The sequence below is a fragment of the Peromyscus maniculatus genome, chromosome 2, assembly GCF_049852395.1.
Source record: "Peromyscus maniculatus bairdii isolate BWxNUB_F1_BW_parent chromosome 2, HU_Pman_BW_mat_3.1, whole genome shotgun sequence".
NCBI lineage: Eukaryota > Metazoa > Chordata > Mammalia > Rodentia > Cricetidae > Peromyscus > Peromyscus maniculatus.
The window spans coordinates 16,886,312-16,905,051 of NC_134853.1; the positions used below are offsets into that span (position 1 = coordinate 16,886,312).

An 18,740-nucleotide genomic window follows, 5' to 3' on the forward strand; every position below is an offset into this window, starting at 1 on the left:
GTGAGTTCGAGGCCAGCCTGGGCTACCAAGTGAGCTCCAGGAAAGGCGCAAAGCTACGCAGAGAAACCCTGTCTCGAAAAACCAAAAAAAAAAAAAAAAACCAAAAAAAAAAAAAAATGGACTTATTGCCTTTCAAGATCTTACCCTATTAATACAGCTGCAGTGTTACCAGAGAATGGGCTCAGTGAGACTCAGTTTTTCTATTTTTTTGAAGAGAGACTACATATGTAGCTCAGTTCATAGAGTGGTGGCCTAGCGTACACAGAGCCCATGGTTCAGTCTCCAGCACCACATAAAACTGGGGCTGGAGGCACAGGCCTATAATCCCAGCACTCAGGAAGTGGGAGCAGGAAGATCTCAAGTGTAAGGTCATTTTTGTAGCGGTAACACCCGCATTACCGATACCCTTTCACCATGTCCGAGCAAAGGGCTGCGGATTAAAAATAGAGACAAGAGACAGCGAGTCATTCGCCACGGCTGAATGCCGAATGCCAAATGCCGAATGCCGTTTATTGAAAAAGGAAGAAACCTTAAATACAGGCTTACAACACAAATGGAGGATCCCCGGAGGGCAGAAGTTCACTACCAATGGTCTACATCCCAGACCCAATGTTCTACATTCTTGTATCTAAGTTGTTTACACCAAATACAGGATGTAGGAACAAAGAACCTCCGGTAAGCTCTCCGGTGATCCTTAGGTGAGAAGGAGACCGGCAGGGAATCTGAATAGGGAGGACATCTGGTCAAGGTCAGCAAGCAAGGCAGCAGCCACTCACAGTCAGGGGGCCAGGGCCCACGGAGCCCACACATTTTTCATGACATGGCTTGACTCCATAGGTCACTAGGTCAAGGGAATCCTTGTTCTTATAAGACGGAAGTTCTTACTGTAAACAAAGTTTATAAAATTATTTGTGAAATTCCTAAGAAACTGCACGTTTACAGATAAGAAATGAGAGAAGCCATTAGTCTTAGCATGTGTTGGTTGGTTGCTCCCACAAGCCTTATGCCACCATTGCCCTCGTCTATCTTGCAGGCAGGACACATTGCAGATCAAAGCGCTTTGGGCTGGGTTGGTGTTTATGCTTCTACTCTAGCTGCATATTTGAAATATCTTTGAAAGGGATATTGCTCCAACAAAGAGAGACCTTCACAGCCAAGTTATCTAAGTGTACTGCAACTATTGACTCCTAGCTGCTAAGACATCACCCAGACTCCAGGGTGAGGGGCTCCTGTCCTCTACGTGTTCCTTAAACTTTCCCTGTCTTTCTGTCCTGCCTCGGCCTCGGCCTCATCTTTTCCCCTTCTCTACAGTTGGTTCAGTCTGTCTCCACGCATTGAATTCAGTCTGTAATTCGCCAAGCAGCACACTTGCTTAAGGCAACATGTCGACAGTTACCGGGTGAAAGTAATGTGGTTTTTCACTGTATTCAGCGGGATTAAGAGAGTGGGGTGGGAGGTGTTATGTGGGGTCCTACAGTTTAGAACCATTCTTGCCATTCCTGGAGTAAGTTCTGCAAACAACAATGGCTCTAATAATTTAAGGTTTGATGGAGTCGCCTTCTCCACTCTTCCCAGAGAGAGGAGCTCCTCTTCCTGTCTCATGGCCAGGGAGCTATTTCTCACTTTTCCTTCATTTTTCACCCAGGGCTTTATTGATCACTGCAAACAGACAAGGTGCTTCCGTTTGTGCCTTTGATGACTGTGGGATGATCTGACTAAAACGCTCTCATCCACTCTGTGCATTAACTACTGGAGGGGGAAAAAAAAACCCGATTACAGAAGATCAAGATTAATAGCACAGAAATGCCAAGTGCCAGGCTATTCACATCATCCCAAATTCCAAAAAGGCTTCAAATTCCAACAATATTTGCTCTTATGGGTGTGAAATGTAGCTAGTCAGGGGTTTAGTTTTAAAACCTTTTCAGGATAGATAGAACTATCAGTTGTCTCCTGGATTGACGGATTTACTCTGTATCAGCAGGCAAATTACAACTGTTCTACTCTAGTTGGCTAAGGGAGGATTTTAAGCTCCAGTACGTGCTGCCCAAATCCCACACAGATAACTGGGACCTGATAACTGGTGAATTAATTTTTTTTTTTCAAAAAGCTCATTCTGTGCTGAATATTTTGAGTAATTATCTTTGCGAACTCTGCTGGAAAATGAGTTCTGTTTTGCAAAGATCTGGCATCTCTTTAAAGCTGTGTTCCCCTGCTGGCCCACATTTGAGAACCTTCACTCTTGTGGGTGCTGTAGTCTGAATAATGACAATTGCCCGGGCTGCCTGTGGAAACAGCAAAGAGATAATAATTAGCCGCTTCCCTAACAAAGAACTCGAGGCATTTCACACCCTTCCAACCATATGCTGGCGGTAGCACCTTTACTGCCCGGGAGGCAGTTAATTCCACACTGGAAAGCCTTGTTACTCTTGATTTTAATGGCCTTTCCCTGCATTTAAGTTGGCATTTTTTAACTTCAGTGCACTGGCTCTCAGGAATCACCTGAGGCATTTAGAGACTAGTGTTGAAATGTAATTGGGAGGTCATTAGGCTGGAATGAACTCCAGGGCTCTGAGTTCCTCCCCAAGCCAGCCAAAAACAACTCAGAGTACAAGGCAAACTGAAGCTTAGAGCTAATCACAAACCACCCACGCCCTGGACTGCAGCTCAGGGATAGAAGGCTCTCCTAGCCAGCACATGCACCGCCCTGGGGAGACCGACCGTAGTACTGCAAAAACAAACAAAACTTCCAGAAACATTATCTTCCATCTAGAGACGGTCCACTGTAATCCATCAAATACTTTCGCTGTTTTGCTTCTGAAAACAGCTTACAGAGCATTCTGTTCTGCCTTTCCCCACTCAGCAGAGCCTAACCTGCCTGGGGGTTGGCCCAGCCTGGTTCAGGAATGGGGGCTTGCTCAAGAAACTATTTAAACTGTTGCTACGCCTGTGCTTGCCTCTTAACAGCTGCAGTGCCCAGGGCTCAGCCGGCACCCATGCCAAAATAATAATAATAATAATTTCACGGATATAATTTTTTTTTGAGATTTCTTTTTATGTATATGTAGGTGTCCATGTGAGTTTATTTAATGTGCATTCAGGTGCTACAGTTATTATAGTCAGTTAGGAACTGCCTGAGGTACATTCTAGAAACTGAACTCCTCTGGAAGAGCAGCCAATGTTTTCAACCACTGAGCCATCTCTCCAGCACCATGATGGATCTAGTCTTGGTACTCAGATATTTAGCTTTCTGGTGATTCTGTTGTGCAACCATGTCCAGAGACATGCAGCTTGGATTAGGAGTCAGGCTAAGAAGTAAGCTGAAGTGACTTCATCAATTACAAACTAAATCTCTAGTCAGGATGAGAAGGAGTATCAGCAACATTAAACTGCAACTCTTACATGAAAATCTGAGGAGCTGATGAGACAGCTCCTTAATTGAGAACAGCATCTATGTGGCTGTTCACAACCACCCATAATTCCTGTTCCTGGGGATCTGACTCCCTCCTATGACCTCTGAGGGCACCAGGGATCTGTGTGGTGCACATACCTACACGTAGGCAAGACGCTCATGCACGTAAAAATAAAGCTTTTTTCTTAAGGAAAAAAAAAAAAGAAAATCTAAGTGTGATGCCATTTTGCTACACTGACATGCTAGTGAGTGGTTCGAACCACTTCCCTAAGAAGCAAAGCCCTGTTGGTTTGAGCCAGCTTCTCTCGGGTAAACATTCTTATTGTGCTTTATGTCAAACCTCCAATCCTTTCTAAAAATTGGCTTGCCCATTTCCTGAAAATCAACAATCAGCTTTTGAAATTTTTTCTTTTGTAGATAGGGTGTCAGAATGTCTCAAATGGCCTGGCCTCACATTTACCATCCCCCGGCCTCTTCCTCTTAAATGCTGGATTATAGACATGTTCCCCCACATCTGTCTCCAGCCTCAGCCCTTCAGGTCAACTTTGGCCAGTTCCTAGACACAGTAACATCTTAGAAATCTTGGTCAAGTACGTCAGTCATTATACAATTTGTTATAATTCCCAGCCACCCCCCCAGCTACATGACGACGCATGTCCTGTCCATCAGTCAAGCGGAATACTTAGTCATCTCAGGGCCTTGCATCCTACGTAATCTGTACTCTACATGATCATGTAATCAGCATGACCACATAATCTATGCACATGTATAGCATAGCTACTTAGGCCCATATGCACATGCTCGAGGGACCTTAAAAAGGGAATTCCACCCATTCCCCTGCCCCCTTTCCCACGCCATCCATTTCTAGTAGGCCTCTTGCACAATCCCTCTTTTCTCTCCCCTAGTAAAAACTCTTACAGTGGATTTCATTGTATCTCGTGTTTTCTCTTGCATAGATGGTGCCTTAAATAAATAACATAATTGACAACAGATAATTTATTTTGGGGGGATATGCATTTATTTAGGTCATATTTAGATTGGAGTAGCTAATCACCAACTCCCATTTTAAATATCCCAATTTGAACTGTTTGTTTGCTTATACATCAATGAAGGTTAAAATGATTCTTGATTTTTAGTTTTGTTTAAACAATATTCTTGACTTTTTCACCTGGATTACAAATTACTTAAAATATAATACAAAGATCTTCTGTGTTTCTGTTCATTTTTAAACAAAAGTTCTATTTGAACATCATACGTATCATTAGATAAATAACAGCGGAACAGCCAGGAATGGTGTTTGTGAGCCTGCAATCAACACTCCAGAGGCAAGGCACAAGGATCATGAGTTGAGACCTGACTGAGCTATAAAAGACAAACAAATCAATCAATCAATAAATAATAAATAAGTAAATAAATAATAAGCAATAATAATAGAGGGTACTTCTGTAATGCCTTGCCTTTTCTAAACACTTGTCTAAGTACCTTACATGTTTTAGCTTATTTATTTTTCACAACTCTTGGATGTGTTCTCTCATATACTTATTTTTAGACTAAGGAGCTTGCAGTGTGTGTGTGTGTGTGTGTGTGTGTGTGTGTGTGTGTGTGTGTGTGTGTTTGTGCGTATGCACGCATGCTGAGCAATGTGTGTAGATGTAACCAACCGTCTTATTAAATAAGAAACACAGAACCAATGTAAAAAAAAAGCCAAGAGGCCAGAGCTCAGAGTTAAATCTTACCCTTCCTAAAGTGGTGCTCCTACTTCTCCAAAAGAGACCTATTTCCTGTGTGTATGTCTTTAATATAGTCTTTCTGTTCTGCCTTCTCATTGGTTATAAACCCAAACACATGACTGTCTCGTCACTGCCTGTAAGTACAGCCCCCCAGGTCTTAAAGGCATATGTCTCCAATGCTGGCTGTATCCCTGAACACACAGAGATCTATGGGATTAAAGGCATGCGCCACCACCGCCATGCTTTTTCTATGGCTCTAATAGCTCTGACCCCCAGGCAACTTTATTTATTAACATACAATTAAAATCACATTTCAGTACAAATAGAATACCACCATAAATGTGTCCAAGATCACAGCTGAAAGGAGGGATGTGAAGCTTCAACTAATCAGTCTGACTGTTCTTCACTACAATATTAAATGAAAAATACTAGGCAATCAAAATTGTATGTTGAGCTCATTTTTAAATATTATGGATCCTAAGTGCTGTCTGATGTTTGTGTTCGATTTCCATCACTACTACAAATACCTAAGATAAGCCAACTTCAAAGAAGGAAGTGCTCATTTTGGTCCATAGTTTTAGAGATTTGGGTCATTGGATGTTTGTCCCATGGGTGAGGCAGAATACTGTGGCAGGTAGAGTGTGGAGGAGTGAGTGACTTCACCTCATGGTGGATGGGATGCAAAGAAACTGAGAAAGGCCCAGGAGCCCAATATACTCTTCAGTGAGACCCTCCAGTGATCTTGTTGTCTCCCACTAGACCCTCCTACCCCCTACAGGTTTTATCACCTCCTAATAACACCACTGGCTGAGAACCCAGACTTTAGTGTATGGCCCTTTGCAGGCAGTTGACATTCAAACCTTAAGTGTTCTCCTCATATCCATATGCTGAAATCCTAACTGCCAGGTTCAATAGTTTTAGGAAGTAATTAGCTTTCATGAACAAGCAGAATCCCCCTTGAATCCTACTGGTACCTTATAAAGGAGGCCCATGGGAAGTCACTCTCCAGTCTCAGCATGTGAGGAAGCAAATAACACATCTGTCAGTGTGGAAGTAGGCCCTGTAGAGAGCAAAACTGCCAGCACCTAGACCCTGCACTACCCAGGACCCAGAACAGTGAGGGCTGCCTTTCTGTTGTTATTATGACATGTGACATGTATCATGCTACAATACCTGAAATGGATTCAGATACTAGGTTTTCCCCCATGCCCTCCTTTGTGGCTATTAAGAAACCTTTTTAAATTTAGCAACATTTACAATCTGCTGAAATGATTATTTTTTCTTCCTCATTAGTAATGTAATACTTTTCCTGTTATGAAAGTAAAAAGTACCCAGGGCTTTTGTATAATAGAGTAATTATATTTATTGACGGATGCATTTTATGGCAAGTCACATTACCATCAACCTCTCAAACTAGGAGCACAGTTCTGAACATTCCTTTTCTATGGCTTGGCCTGGCAGGAGACTGTAGCTAGAGTTTTTCTGCCTTGCCCACAGTCAGGACAAATCTTTGTCACCCGCCGGTCCCATAGCCGCTCAGACCCAACCAAGTAAACACAGAGACTTTTATTGCTTACAAACTGTATGGCTGTGGCAGGCTTCTTGCTAACTGTTCTTATAGCTTAAATTTACCCATTTCCATTAATCTATACCTTGCCAAGTGGCTGGTGGCTTACCACTATCTTCACATGCTGCTTGTCCTGGTGGTGGCTGGCAGTGAGTCCTTCCACCTTCCTGTTCTTTCTTTTCTCCTCTCTGTTAGTCCTGCCTATACTTCCTGCCTAGCCACTGGCCAATCGGTGTTTTATTTATTAACCAATCAGAGCAATTTGACATACAGACCATCCCACAGCAGGAGACAGACAAAAATAAAAGCAAGGCTGACAAGGCCCACCACAAACACGTCAACTGGAGATCTAGAGAAGGCTTACACAAAACACCTTCTTTGGAAAGAATTTTTTTAAGACAGGGTTTCTCTGTGTAGTTTTGATGCCTGTCCTGGATCTCGCTCTGTAGACCAGGCTGGCCTCGAACTCACAGAGATCTGCCTGGCTCTTCCTCCTGAGTTTTGGGATTAAAGGCATGCACCACCGCTGCCTGGCTTGGAAAGAATTTTAAACTTACAAGGAAGTTGGGAGAAGCTTACTAATTTGTAGAAAACAAACATGAGAAACAAAGTAATTCATAGACAACAGACACACCTTTCTTTCAGATTATACTATTGTTCGACTTTACTCCATTTGCTTTGCCATTCTCTATGAATGGGTATGTATGTGTTTACAAACACACTCATATATTGTTCTGAAAACGTGAGACTAAATCACATACATATGGCCCATTACCCAAAATGTCATGTATTTTCCAAGAACAGAGACAGTCTTTGCTTTAATCACAGTTCACTATAATCTAATCCCCTGTGTGTACTGTAATTCACAGACTGACCTAATGTTTTCCTTTGTAACATACACAAGACACATCCAGTATCATTCACTGCAGGTAGCTGCCATGTATTTACAGTATAATGTAATCTGGAAGATTTCCACAGCCTCTTTTTATCTTTTATGACATTGACATTTTGAGGAATCCAGTCAATACCCTCATCCATTTTAAATAAAACATTCCTCATTCTTTAATTTCTTGGTTGATTCCTTTTGATTATTCTCACATGTAGATGCCCAAACACAATGTTCAATAGATGACATTACTTCCTTTGTGGGGCACATGTTGCTTGTGTGCCCTTCATTGGTGAGGTTTATTTTGACAACCCAGCCAAGTAGCCATTCAGTTTTGATACCTCATATGCATTCTTTTTCTCCCCCTTGAAATGAATTAGCAGTTTGTGTGAGAATGCTTTAAAACTGTGACGTCATCGGCAATTTGACAGGATTTGGAGTCAACTGGGAGACTCACCACTCACTGTCTATGAGGACGTTGCCAGAGAGATTCTACTGAGGAAAGAAGAGCTACTGCATGTAGGTGGCATCATCCCCTGGGCTGAGGTCCCAGCCTGGCTGAAAAGGAGACGGCTCACTGAACACAGGGTGCATCTCTCTCTGCTTCTAGGCTGCAGATGCAATGTGACCAACTGCTTCCTGCCCCTGTCACACTTGCTCCACCGTGATGGACTGTATCCTTACACTGTGAGCTGAAGTGAATCCTTCCTTCCTTCAGTTGCTCTGGTCAGCTGTGTCGTCATAGCAACAAGAAAAGTAACCAGTGACAAACCAGGTTTAGGCACTCCTCATCACAGTTTCTTCCAGCTTTACAATTCATTGATAATTTCGCTTGAGCTAATATTTGCTGTGGTGGTTGAAAACCAATGCCTGTTTTCCAGAACTCCTGTCACGTTTAGCAGCTGGTGCACTCTACAGCTCCTACCCATCATCTATCGACCATCTGTCACCTAGCCACGATATCAGCACAGAGTCTTGGGTTACTCTTTTTCCCAGTGGTTTACAATTCATGATGATAATTTATAAATTTCCAATTTATTAATGGTTTTACACTTGTGATTTATCAAGTATTTTACATCCAAATTGCCCCAAGTTTAGCCAATGGAAGTTTAATTGTGTTCAGATAACACACCTTTGAGTATTTCTTTGAGTATTTTTTTATTTTTAGTGTATAAAAATGTTTAAGTCTCACTTAACACCTACTCGATCCTGATGTGAAATCAGCCATCTCTCCAGGGGACTTTGGTTCCTTTTGGTGAGAAATAGCATTAGACACCAAGCCCTGAGTGCTATTCCTGGGGTATCTGTACTTCTGAGCTCTTTGGGGAGACAAAACTAGGAGATCCGAGCATGTAAACACATAATGGGTACATGCACGCATCACACACATACATGTGTAGCTGTGCTTGTACAATTGTATCTCTATGAATATATACACAGCTTAGAGACTGTGTTAGTCAGACTTTGTCCCTCTGACAAAACACCCAATATAAACAATGTGTGTGTGTGTTTGGGGGGGGGGGGTAGTTTTGCTGATAGCTTCGGAATTCAGACTTCCAAATGCTTAGTTAGTTAGTTAGTTACAGTAGTTCTGGGCCTGAGATGCCACAGAACATCATCACAACTGGACTATATGGCAGAGGCAACCCAAACTCCTGGAAGATAGGAGGCATAAAAAGAAGGGGACTAGTGGTAACCTTTAAAGGCATGCCCTCAATGATCTACTTCTTCCATCTAGACCCCACCTAATAAAGTTTTTATCATCTCCCAAGATAGCACCACCAGTTAAGGGGTCAAGACTTCAACACATAAGGGACATTTCATATTCATACCATGATATAAACCATGGATTTATACTGATCCCATTACATTTATTCATGGATTTTTTCCTGCCTTTTTTCATTCTGTATTTTTATATGCCATCTACTACCATGAACATCTGATTGACGTGAGCAGCAACACAATTATCATTTACTCAATCATATATTAGTTTCATTCTTACATAAGCACAGTGGCGCCTCATTCTTACATACCAAGAATTACTAGAGTCAGTAATTATACAGCTAGCTATTTATTAAACACAAAAGAGGCCATATGTTCATAAAGTCTTGTACATGAATGTAGCAGCTTTATTCATCATATACAAACACTGGTTATATAACCCAATTGTCTCAATAGAAGGATGGATAACTAAAATGATCTAGTTATACAATGGAATAATACTCATCAATAAAAAGACTAATACATGGAACAATCTGGATGAACTTGAAAAACATAATGCTGAATTTTTAAAAGGAAACAGAAATGAATACATGAGGTCTGGTTCTGTTTTAGGCAAAGCTAATCTAGCACCAAATCAGCATCATCCTGGCTTCTGGTGGGTTGAGGCAGAAGAAATACTACCTGGGGAGGGGGATGAGGAAGCTTTCTAAGATTAAGGAAAGGTGTTTATGTTGGTCAGGATGTGAAGTGCATAGGTACACGTGCTTGTCATGATACCTTCAATTGCTGTGATAGCTGTGTATCTCATTGTCTGTACATTATAAACTTTGGCCAAAATGGAATGGAGGCTGCTCCTGTTGGCTGAAACTCAAACTGCCCAGTTTAAAACAGCTCATCCTCTTGCTTTGTTTTCTTTGTGATTTCCCCTGCCTCATAACTGTCTAGGCCCCTAGAGACATTTATCATTGTTAAGGTCAACAGTCTTACTTTCTTTTAGTATTTGATTACTTCTTTTTATCATTGTTTCAAACAGTATGAGCACAGCCTAGGTTGAAATTTAGCAGACAGTGGTTTTCATGGACTATTTCTGTCTAGTCAATACAGAGGGATTAACACAGTAAAGACATGGATGAAAATGGAAAATGTCTAAATTAACAACTTTTGGTTAATCCTCAATTTAAACCTTTGCCTATAGAGCATATTAAGACAAATGCAAAACCCAGACAAACTAGCTGCAGTTTACGCAGGTCTTGAGGAATGATTTCCAATCTTAGATGGTCAAACACCAGTTGAACGATGCAATGATTTTCTCAGACCTTCTCATAAATTCTGGTGCAGACCACACCCTTCATCATACATTCCTTAAAAGAGGGAGATTGGGTATTTAAAATACAAGTTAGAGAACAGGACATTTGGAATAAAACAGCAGTTTACAACGAACTCATACGATTGCATTTAAAAAGGAATAAAACATTCATATGCCAGTTCTCCAGTAGTTCATAATTATGACCACTGAAATCTGAGGAAAACATTGAAAGTTGATCCGTGTTTCTATCCATGATATTTATTAAGCAGCAATTTTTATGCATGAAATCCAAGAAAAAAAATCACAGTTATAATGCTTACTGTTGGTTGTCAGCATTGTGGGAGTTAGAATCATCATTCAGGCATGTCTTTGAAGGAGAGTCTATATTGGGTTAGTTGAGATGGGAAGACTTGAAGACCTGACACACGTTTAAATGAGAGAAGTGCTGTTCCATGGACCATGGCCTTAGACTAAAACAGAAGTGGGCGGGGTACTAGTGTTCATCTGTCCTTGCTTCCTGATGTCCACAACCAGCTACATCAAGTGCCTGATCTCCTGTCTTCCCTGATGTGATGGACAGTATCTCCTCTAACTGTAGGTCAAAATCCTCTTTGGCACCTGAACCCCACCCCCTCCTCTGCCGTAGCTGGTCTTTGGCATCGGCTTCAGTGTGGATAGGACTTCACCTTGGGTATTGCAAACCCCTTTGAAGAGAAAAGCTAAGTAAGAGTAAGGTGAAAATTAAGAACATATGTAACACAAATCTTAAAAGGTCTTCTTAATAAAAACAAACCCGGAGTATTGGGGTGAATGCTAAAAGATCAGAGAAGCAGAACAACCCACAGCCACCTCACCTCACCAATTCCTCAGCCGATCCTGTTTCCTCAGACCGGACGCCTCTGATTCCTCATCTAGAATGAATCTCAGCTGAGCTGCTGCTAAAAGCCTAAAAGCTTAACCAGGCTCTCGTTCCTGGTCTTCATGCCTTATATACCTTTCTGCTTCCTGGGATTAAAGGCGTGTGTCACCATGCCTGGCTGTTTCTAGTGTGGCTTTGAACTCACAGAGAAATGGATGGATCACTGCCTCCAGAATGCTAGGATTGAATTTTCTGGCCTCTATATCTAGTGCCTGTTCTGTTCTCTGACCCCAGATAAGGTTGATTAAGGTGCACAATATATTGGGGAACACAATATCACCACAGACATACACTTGAGAAGTCATGGGCCAGAAGGAGTCTAAAGAAAGAAGACTCTTTATTGATACTATGCAGTGTACTCTTAAGAAAAAGGAATTAAGTTGCTTCTTCTAGGCTAACAGCCTTCCTATAGTTTATACAACAATTTAGTCCTTGGTTCCTGAAACAGGGAACCCTGGACTTGGAGACATGGGATAAGGCAGATAGAGACATTCAATGCTGCTACACCTCTAAAGGGCCTGGGAACACACGCCAGTGGAAACTTTCTCTCTGCAATGTGTTACACCAGGCCCTTGACACTGAAAGCGGTCCCCTGCTTCTACCTCCAGCTCCTCCCGTCACGTGAAGGGACACGTTTGTTAAAATGTCACAGGTCAAAGCAAAATATATTTCGTGTTTCCCAGGTTCCTGTAGTCTCCAAGGTTTAAAGCTTAAGAAAATGATGAGAAACTGATTTAAGGTATATTTTTTAAAAAAAGATTTGTAAGTCGCTCATTGGACATGGTTAAAATCTATATAATTTGTAACAAAATTTGGCTTTAACATATAATAAAAAGTTTATAATTAAAATTCTATACACGGGCATGTGTGTGTGTGTGTGTGTGTGTGTGTGTGTGTGTGTGTGCATGTAACTTGGATTATCATAGTTTTGTTTTGTTTTGTGGGATCCCTATGTGGGACATAGAGTGGATTTAATGGGACCCCAGTACTCTCCCATCCAGGACAATTAGTGAGACATCAGCCACCCACTTGCTTCTGTTTCATTGCTGGAAATTTTTTGTCTGTCGTTTGTGTATGTGGACTGGTCTATGTTTTCTGGTGTGTCTGTAAGTTTTGTTGCAAGCACGGAGCTAAGACAAATAATTTTTCTGTCTCTGCTGCCACCATCTCTGAGCTCTGTGGTCACTGGATTCAGTTTAGCAGAAGTTCAGGTGTCTTCTTCGTATGGATAACATTACTTAAAGTTTCCTCTGAGACCTGTGTCAGGTTGATCTGCCTGACACTGATGAGGAAAGGAAACAAAGTGGAACAGCCAAAACATTAGACTTGGTTTCTGTGAGCATTCTGCACCTCAAGATTCATCAGTTTATTGGGTATGGTTAAAAATCTGTAAAATCTATTTTTAAAAAAAGGTTAAAACTAGTAACCCTGAGAGTTGATAATTAAAAATCTATGCATAGGTAATCTTAAAAGAACCATGTGCCATGATTCCATCTTTAGGCAGCCACATGGCTGGTCACCATCTTTGCTAGGGTTGGAGAAGATGAATGTCATGTGACTTCACCGCCATCTTAATTAAAGGTGACCACATGGAGTGGGCCTACCAAGGAGGGAACAACAGATCTCCAAGATATTTTTGATTAGGATAGATTTTTATATGATAATTCCTGTCCTGCAAACAAGGTTTACAAAAGATAGGATTTAAAAACAATGTTTGTTTAATGAGGTATTAAAGCTACTCCTCCATACACTCATATGCAAGAATGCACAAAACCAAACTTTGTAATGCTAAGAGTCACCAGGTGAAATTGGTTTTAGGATCTGAAATGGTCACAGGGAACATTGAGGCTTGCAAAAGAGAGCCCAGTTACAATGGCGGACCTTAACAGTTTTGGAGATGTTGGTGCCATATGCTTGTCACTGGAAACCACAACCACAATTAAATGGAGCAGGCTGGGACCTAGAAGGCAGGCTGTGTAATGCTTCCCAGGATGGGGCCAGAGGGTGACCCAAGCCCCTTCGGAAAGACTGTTTCCACTGTTGGAACTTGGTTTTGCCTTGTGTGGTTATGGCTGTGTCCTGTTTTTATTCCCTCTTGAAATAAAAAAGAAAACTTTATTTTTGAGAGATTTTAAACTGTTTTAAGAGGAAATTTTGGAGTTTTACAGAACATTTAAATTACAAAAATACTGGAAAATATTTAAATTTAGAGCACTTTAAGGTTATAAAATATTTTACTATAATGTCTTTATTAATATGCAGTCTTGATAGATAGATAGATAGATAGATAGATAGATAGATAGATAGATAGATAGATAGATAGAGATGTTGCTTTAAGGACAGCAAGCACCATGCGCCTTTCTCCCAAGGCTTCAGCTGCCTTCTCAATTCTCTTCATATGTAAAATATTCAGGTCTCAGGCCTCATTTTCCTAGAACTGCTACTACTAGGTCTACACACAGTTTACCTGGCTACCAGACTCAAAAAAAGAGATAAACTCACAAAACAAATTTCAATGTAATGTTTTACCATTCCTTTATTTAAAGGAGCTTGCTTTACAATGACTATTCCCTGTAGTCAACCACCTGTCTTGTGATGAATGACTGAAGAAAAAAATAAGTGTAAAGTTTATGTAAGGTCTCAGGTTATGAAAGCTTAAGTTATGAAGATCTACAAAACAATGTTTTAGGGTCTAAGAAGATGTTCTAAGGTGTGAATAAAGATCTGAGGACATAAAACACAAAGTAAGAAGGTGTTTTGAGGTGTGTGGATGCAGTTTGTGAAGGTATAAGAAAGAAGACGGCTTTAAGGTATATGAAAACTGGTTCAGATTTCTTCCCCCCTCTATACCATTGTTACATTAAGATTTCAAAAGTTCAGAGTTTTCACTATTAACCAACGGAGTTCTGAGAAGCTTTTCATCTAGTTCCAGTAAAGCACTGCTCCTATTCAGTCACAAGCTCAAGATTGTAAGTTTTCTTTAGTTGTTTTTAAAGTATAGACTTAAAAGTGCTTCTCCTTGTGCTAAAGACATCTGTCTAATATCTATTCACAGTCTTCTAAAAGGTTCTTGTAAGCTTCAGGGAATTGACTTGGCTCCCCCCATCCCCACCCCATTGGTCAGATGAACTACAGATAAGTACCTGTTAATCAACAGCTTATTTCCCCATTTCCCCACCTGCCAATTCCTGGCAGTGTGTGTGTTTGCGGGGGGGGGGGGGGGGGGGGGGGTAGGAATTCTTCCCCTTTCCCTGATCTTGGGACTCCCCTCCCCCAGCTACCAGGACTGTGGACCTGGAAGTTTCAACTGTACACCTAAAAGAAAAAATAAAATTAACTTTATGTTCTGCCCCTAATATGTTATGTGTCTGTTCCAGCAGATTTCCTATCAATTAAAGACCGCAGACTGCTCCAACTCCAGAAGTTCCCACAGAGCCAGGCCAGCAAGAGAAACAGCTGCTCTTCCTGGATTTGGTCAACATTCCAACCTTTTGGGTCCCTAACTAAGCCCCAGTGTCAGCAGGAAGTAGTCATAGAGGATTTCTTCATCCCTTATTGTTCATTTATTGTCAACCAAAAGGCTGGGATGTGTCAAGTTTCAAACCCCGGATAAAAGGCTGAGGTGCCTATTTAACACATCAAAGCTGGACCTGGCTGCCAGGTTCTCCCAGAATCCCTCAGTCCCTACCTGTTACAAGTCTAGGGCTCACAAACCCTGCCCTTTACCTTGAACTCCTTGGGCAGCCCTTCCTGCAGAGGCTCTTCTCTATATAACCCAGGCATTTTGGTTACAGACCTTACATGGCCAAATTACTACAATTGACTAAGTTAAGTCATGCTGTTACAGTCTTTCTCAGCTTCCACGGTGGAAAGATTTATAAATTCCTTAAATTCATTTGGGGCATTATTCTAGCCTTTGTGCTCATTCTTATCCTTCTCCTTCTGGTCATCCTCTGGTGACTGACAAGCCCTATTAGATCTCTTCGTAAAAAAGAGGAGATGGCATAAACCACATATGCAACCACTGCTGCTTGACAAAGTTCCACCATTTCGATATTGCCGACCACACTTCTCTAGCACCTTTTAAATTTCATTTTTAATGATTCTTACTGTTAATGCCTTCCTCTTTGGGAGATTTTGTTTGGACTTTGAAGGATGAATATGTGTACAATGGTGGCCTCTCTAAACAAAATAATTCTTTGGTGAGAAATCCCTGCCACTGTGGAACCAGGAATTCCATTATGCCTTCCTAACTACACCAGGAACAAGAAAGTTAGAGATTTACTAGACACACCTGATAGCAAGGATGAAATGCCTACAATTCAGATCCAAAGCCATTAAAGGCAAGAGTTCAGTTAATAAGCATAGAGAAATCAGAATGGTACTGTGTAATGGGAAAAGAGTAAGACATTAGGACTTACTTTCCATTTTGAGAGTGTTAAGAGGGAAATAGGCCCACAAAGTAAGACTAAGACACAAAAGGATGCAATTAGGGAACAACTCAATGCTTATCCTCTTGAGGAATGACAATTGCTCATAAATTGTTGTATAGTATCTGCTTGCAGAGAAAGTTCTTTTCCCAAGGCCAGGCATTTGGATAAGGGCCTCCATTCCCTCAGGGGCTTGAGGAAGGTTCCTGCTTGCTAAAGCAGTCATTCTCCTTATCTCTGGCTAGAGGAACTTGTGGCCCTTCCATTAGCATATACCCTGCACCTACTGTCAAGGTCAGTGCTAGATTCCTCAACCCCTGATCTCAATCCACACCCCAGCTCACATGCCCCCTTTCTCCCATTTAATCCTATATGCAACTCTAAAAGATAAAAGGTATATTCTTTCTTCAATAAATGCTGATGGCAGCCATAATGATTCACCCTCAGATTGTGTCCCATCCCCCCATCCTCCACAGTCCACACATCCTCTTGGGACCCCTACCCACTCCCCTACCCTCCACCCCAGCCAAAGCAGGTCTCCAGCATTGTTCTCTCTGAAAATGGTTTTTCTTTTCTTTTCTTTTTTTTTTTAAAGCTGATTTTAGTCTCAAGGAGAATAGTGACTAATACAAAAATGATTTTCACATTTGCCTTACCCAAAGAGCAGTCTAATAAGAGATTTGGATTGATTGATCTCTAATGGGGCCCTCATGTTGGAACTGACTCCCCATGTAAATCTATTGTGCAGAGAGAGCTAAGACCACACAATGAAAGAAATATTCAAAACATTGGAGGATTTTATGCATAGTCAGTGCCTGTCCAATCAGTGAGTAAAGAGCCACAGGCTTAAAAATCCTTAAAGTCCATCTCGTGGACTCTTTTTCCTTATTCTGATCTGCCAACTAAAAGGTCTTCAGGACTTATGGCTTAGATTGCATTTTTTAGATTGGTTAGTGTAAGTTCCTATGGACTATTGAAAGTAAAGTGCTCTTACTACAAATGATCTATAATTGAGCCTGTCGGGGTTATATTTGCTTAGCTTTTTGGTTTTTTTTTTTTTGTCCAAATAAGTGACATTTATCCATATTTCCATAATTGTTTAAACTGCTACTTGAAACTGCTATTTATTGTTTAGCTACTGCTACTTGAAAATCTTGAGCTAACACAGGACTTAACTATGAATCTTTTATGGTATTTCCACTCAAGCCCCAACTCTGGCTTTAGTCTTAGCATTTGTCCATTTGTATTCTAAAGAACAAGGGGCATTTTGAAACCAGCACAATCAATGTATTTATATGGATGACTTCTGTCTTGAGAACTGGGGATGCTCTTACCACTACCATCTTCCCATCCAGCAACTTCCTCTTGATGGTGGTCTCTTTGCCATCCCATTTCTGCACGTGTCTCAGTGATCCTCTCTCCAGCGTCACGATGCTCTACGAAGACAAGTTCATGTGGTTGGCTTGCCTCAGTGTCCATGACAGATGTCTCAATAAATCATGTCCATTCCCCACCCCTCTGGCTCCTAGAAAGAACAATTCTTTCAATAGTTGACTGGACCAACTTTCAAGAAAAATAGCACATATTACCTTGGTTTTTCTGTTGTCAGCTGTGGTTTCTTCAAACTCCTGGCCCAGCTTGAAGGAGATCTCCGTATTTTTAAAGGCACTTTCAGTTCTTATGGTCATATAGTCCCCCTTCTTGCTGATGATCACATTGGGCTTGGCCAAATTTCCCAGTTTTCTGTTGGCTAAGCCCACACCTGAAAAGCAAGGCAATATCAAATTGTGTTGGGAAAGGCAGTGTATCTGAGGGACAAAGGTGGCCACATTCTGTATTCAGTGGTACCTTCAATGAGCAGATGGCGGGACTTCCTCCCATGCTTCAACAATGAGTGAAAAGCATGTCAGTGACATAAGTATTTGGTGTAGTTCTACAACAGTGATGCCGACAGAGTTTACAGTGTAAAATATTCACTTTGCCCATTTTGCCATGCCCAATGCTACCCTCACCACAAAATACTTTTTTTTTTCAGATTCATATGAAGCATTACAGATATTTTAGTTTGTAATTACAAATGTTGTAGCTGCTTTCAATGAAACAATCTCTCTTCTCCCTCTCCACCCCCCAACACCGTTCTGTAATATTTTCTCCGGCAATAAAGAGCTATGGGCATAGTGAACAACCCCCTTCAAATCCTTGATAGAATCTCATTTCTGACATTTTGTAGTTCCTAAATCTACCTGATGGAAAAAACAAAATAAAACAAACTGTCTGTCACCCTTTTCTGTGTGTAGCCACTGTTCCAACACTTCATTAGTGTGACTGAATCTGAACTCACTGTTGCCAACCAGTTCTTTTGATCTCAACCACTTTTAAACATTACAAACATCCTCATCCAGGAGATGTTTCATTTCTCAAGCTTCACACACTTCTGAGATTATTTAATAATGGACAAACTCAAGGCAGACAGAGAAAAAGAATTTTTAGCTTATATAAAGATTAAAATTTTAAATTGCAGTTTTCTAATATTTAACTCTTAATCTTATGAGCATGCTAATTTCTATTAAACCAGCTTTCACAAAATCCCAGAATATGGATTGACTAAAATTCTAATATTTTTTCCCAAGTCTCCAGTGACAAACCTGTGAAGCTGTCCTCAAGTTCCATGCATATAAATAGCTTCATTTAAGTTAAGTTATAACAATTAATTGCCAATTAAGTGGAAGTAAATTTTATGAGTGACACAGAAGATTGCACTTCAGCCCACA

At 41.0% G+C, this 18,740-nt stretch overlaps 1 protein-coding gene across 1 annotated transcript in view; it reads right to left on the reverse strand.

Annotated features, from left to right (window-relative positions):
• Nucleotides 1-10,302: 10,302 nt before the first annotated feature.
• The window catches only part of LOC102910756 (myelin P2 protein), an 8,684-nt gene continuing 246 nt past the window's right edge, over nucleotides 10,303-18,740 (reverse strand). The window contains exons 2-4 of the mRNA XM_006977878.4: nucleotides 17,559-17,731; nucleotides 17,304-17,405; nucleotides 10,303-10,675 (exon numbers count right to left, since the gene is read on the reverse strand). Of these exons, the coding sequence (XP_006977940.1) occupies nucleotides 10,625-10,675; nucleotides 17,304-17,405; nucleotides 17,559-17,731 (326 nt within the window). The 3' untranslated portion in view covers nucleotides 10,303-10,624. The remainder of the gene's footprint in view (nucleotides 10,676-17,303; nucleotides 17,406-17,558; nucleotides 17,732-18,740) is intronic.